Raw genomic sequence first — 3207 nt, 5'->3', positions numbered from 1 at the left:
ATTATATTGAGAATGGATCATCAATGATATTGTTATATACCGGTAATTGGACCTACTCGAGACAAATCGATAACTTTTACTTTGTGTGCTTTATTTTAATATAGTATCACATGCTACGGTTTTAAATGTTGGCTTGTTTATATCACATTATCACTATTATCTTACTATTTATTACTATAATATATTATTAATTATAAATTAATTATAATTATTAATATAATATATATAATATTACTATTACTACTATTTATATTAATAGTAAAACTATTAAAAAATAAGTTAATCACCAGACTGTAATATTTATTGATTATCATTTTTTAAACTCAATTCTGTTTGAAACATTAAACGCCAAAACTAAAGAATGGTCTGAGATGAGCATTTATTTTAAAAAGAAGCGGATGGTTAATTTAAAAGCATTACAATTTGTAACTTGTGAGTTCAAAATTAATGCAACAAATGTTGTTTAGTTAGTTGTGGTCAAGTTTATAATTTAATATTCTTGAGAATCCAATCTTCGAAATAGTTGACTCTGGCATACACTCCTGGATATCCGCTGGCACAACCTTTGCCCCACGAAACAATGCCAATCAGCCTGAATGTTCCGTCTTTTTCTTTTCTGACCAGAGGACCGCCAGAATCATTCTGAATTATTTATTTAATTAATTCATATTTTACAAAAAAAACTAAATTTTTTTGATTGATTGGAAATAAAAACAGAACTAGAATGCTATTTTGAAAACTCGATTTATCTCCTCTTAGAGACAAATACTGATGGCAAATAAAGTCTTCAACATATAACAGGCAATAATATTTTTAATGAAAAAGATATAAGTTTGCTATTCAAATGTACAAACTAAAAAAAACCCATTAACCTGGCACGAGTCCCTCTCGGCACTGTTACGATTATCGGAGGCACACAACATATCATCAGTTATTTTAGAAAGAGGCCCGTAAACCTTTGAGCAGTAGGCGTTGGTGGTTGTGTTAACCGTTGTGTATCTCAAACCGTCGACTTTCGCACTGCTTCCTGTCAATTTTAATTTAAAATAAATATTTAACTTCCGCAAAGAGCACAGAAAATGTTACATCAACCTGAAGCCAAGTTTCCCCACCCAGAAACGGCAGATTTAACGTGGTCGTACAGGTCCTTGGGTTCAGGAGCACAAACTGTGTTGACGTCTGCGCTGAATTTGACGCTGCCTTTAACTTTTATAAGGGCGATGTCGTATGGAAATTTCCGAGGATTATATTCCTCGTGGATGACGAGCTTTTCAATTTGAAAAATTTGAACGGAAGGATGGTCCAAACCAGTGAGTTTTTTGTGGAGTCCGGCAACAATTCTCAAATTAGCTGGGTTTCTAAGAGAATAATTTTAATTGAGGAATGTTTGATGGGTCACTAAATTGATGGTGGCTTGGATTTTGTAACAAATTTAAAATTTTAGGTTAGAAATTTTGTTTAAATAGGATTCATGCGAATGTTATTGAAAAAATTAAGACTTGGTGGATGACTTACTCTCCATCGACGCAGTGGGCAGCCGTGATGATCCACTGATCGTTCATGATGCTCCCCCCACACATGTGGAACCCTGATGCAGATTGCAGACTTATCTGAAAATTATTGTTCATAAAAAAATCAACAGGATTTTGTACCAAAAAACATTGAGGACTAAGAGAATTCCATGATTGTTTTTTCCTACAGTTCAATATTTTCATGGTTTTCTTCAATACAATTTTACAGATTATTTTTAAAAATATTGTATACAAGCTTTCATATATTTTTTGTTTTAACAGCAACGACAAACACTAAACACTGGTCAATCACATCCGACTGGGAACGTTCTTTTTGGACTCATTCGAAATCACTTTTAAGCTAAACCGCGGGAAAATTGTTTTGTGGTTTAGTTAAACATCTGAGAATCTACGCACACAGTACGCGTTTTGAAAATATGATTGAGAATTTTTGTTGGAATTGTTACCTGCCATGGAAACTCATTCGGTCTGGCTTCGATGCCTCCAACGATGGATGGTGATGGTAGGAAGTAGTCCCCTGCGTCGGGGTACTTGCTCTTTCCACAAGTTCCTTTTGCTGGGTTTTCATTTATTTGCAATTTAATAAAAAAAAACAAAAAAACTTGAAACAATCTTACTAACAATCCCAAACTGGAGGTTCAGCTGTTAGGAAGATAAAATTTGAATTTCAAAATTTGAATTTCAACTATTAAATTTTAATAAATTCATTTATGAACATTCGATTTTTTGTGAAAGTTTAAAATAATTTACCAAATGTTGTGGCTGTTAAACAGAGGGCAAACACAAACAATCTGTTCATCTTGAGGTCCTAAAGATGAAAAAACTTTTCATTAAGTGAGTCAAACCGCTAAAGTTTGTCAAGACACAACAAATAATTATTAAATTTTATAAAATATTTTTATTTCACTTCAATAAACTTACTTTTTATTTTAACTTTATTGAAGCATCAAACTAGAATTGAAATGTTAAATATGCCAGAGGAACAACGGCTTATATAACGTTGTTTATCTGATGAAATTTCAATTTCCACTTCATATTCCGACCAATTTCTGGGATGTTAATCAGTTATGAAAGTATGTCTGTACGACAATACTTTGATTATTTCGAATCTCTATTGTTTCAAATCGCCATTGTGTTACAAATTTGTTGTTATAGAGACTCAATGTATTGAAATATCATTGTTTTGAATAGTCGTCGTCTTAAAATGTCATTGTTTGATGAAGTGATTGTTGCATTAGTTGAAAATGTTTCAACGAGCCAGTGTTTAGTACTTGAGTTATTATGATTGTTTGAAACTTCGTCGTTGTAAGAGAGGCTTGCTCAATAAATTATTATTTAAATTGAAAAAAAAAATTTAGTATAATTTTAGTATTTTTTAGTATAAAAAATGTTTTGACAGAATAGTTTGAAAATATAATTTGTAAATTATCATGATTTTTTTAATAATGCAACAAAAAAAGGTTTCAAAAATATTTAAATTTTAAAATTTCATAATAGATTTTCAACCCATTGCGCCAATATTTTTCAAAACAGCGATAATATTTCATTTCTTGAACGTACCGTAGGAACGCTAGTTTATTGACAAGGTTTGAAAAAGAGATCGGATCGGCTCAGTTATTAGATAAAACTGAAGCCACTCACCAACATGCAAATGATAAGGAAATGATTGATTAAT

General features: G+C 31.4%; 1 protein-coding gene across 1 annotated transcript; it reads right to left on the bottom strand.

Annotated features, from left to right (window-relative positions):
• Nucleotides 1–483: 483 nt before the first annotated feature.
• HELRODRAFT_114601 (hypothetical protein) lies at nt 484–2475 on the bottom strand (the record flags this gene model as incomplete). Its single annotated transcript, XM_009027857.1, has 7 exons — nt 2283–2475; nt 2154–2174; nt 1979–2088; nt 1516–1610; nt 1093–1358; nt 873–1027; nt 484–642 (listed from the first exon to the last, which is right to left on the bottom strand). The coding sequence occupies exons 1-7, from the start codon at nt 2329–2331 to the stop codon at nt 484–486; spliced, it is 855 nt and encodes a 284-aa protein (XP_009026105.1). The 5' UTR covers nt 2332–2475.
• Between the last annotated feature and the right edge of the window lie 732 nt (nt 2476–3207).

Source organism: Helobdella robusta, assembly GCF_000326865.2.
Source record: "Helobdella robusta unplaced genomic scaffold HELROscaffold_51, whole genome shotgun sequence".
Taxonomy (NCBI): domain Eukaryota; kingdom Metazoa; phylum Annelida; class Clitellata; order Rhynchobdellida; family Glossiphoniidae; genus Helobdella; species Helobdella robusta.
This window is presented reverse-complemented; position numbering and strand designations above follow the sequence as displayed.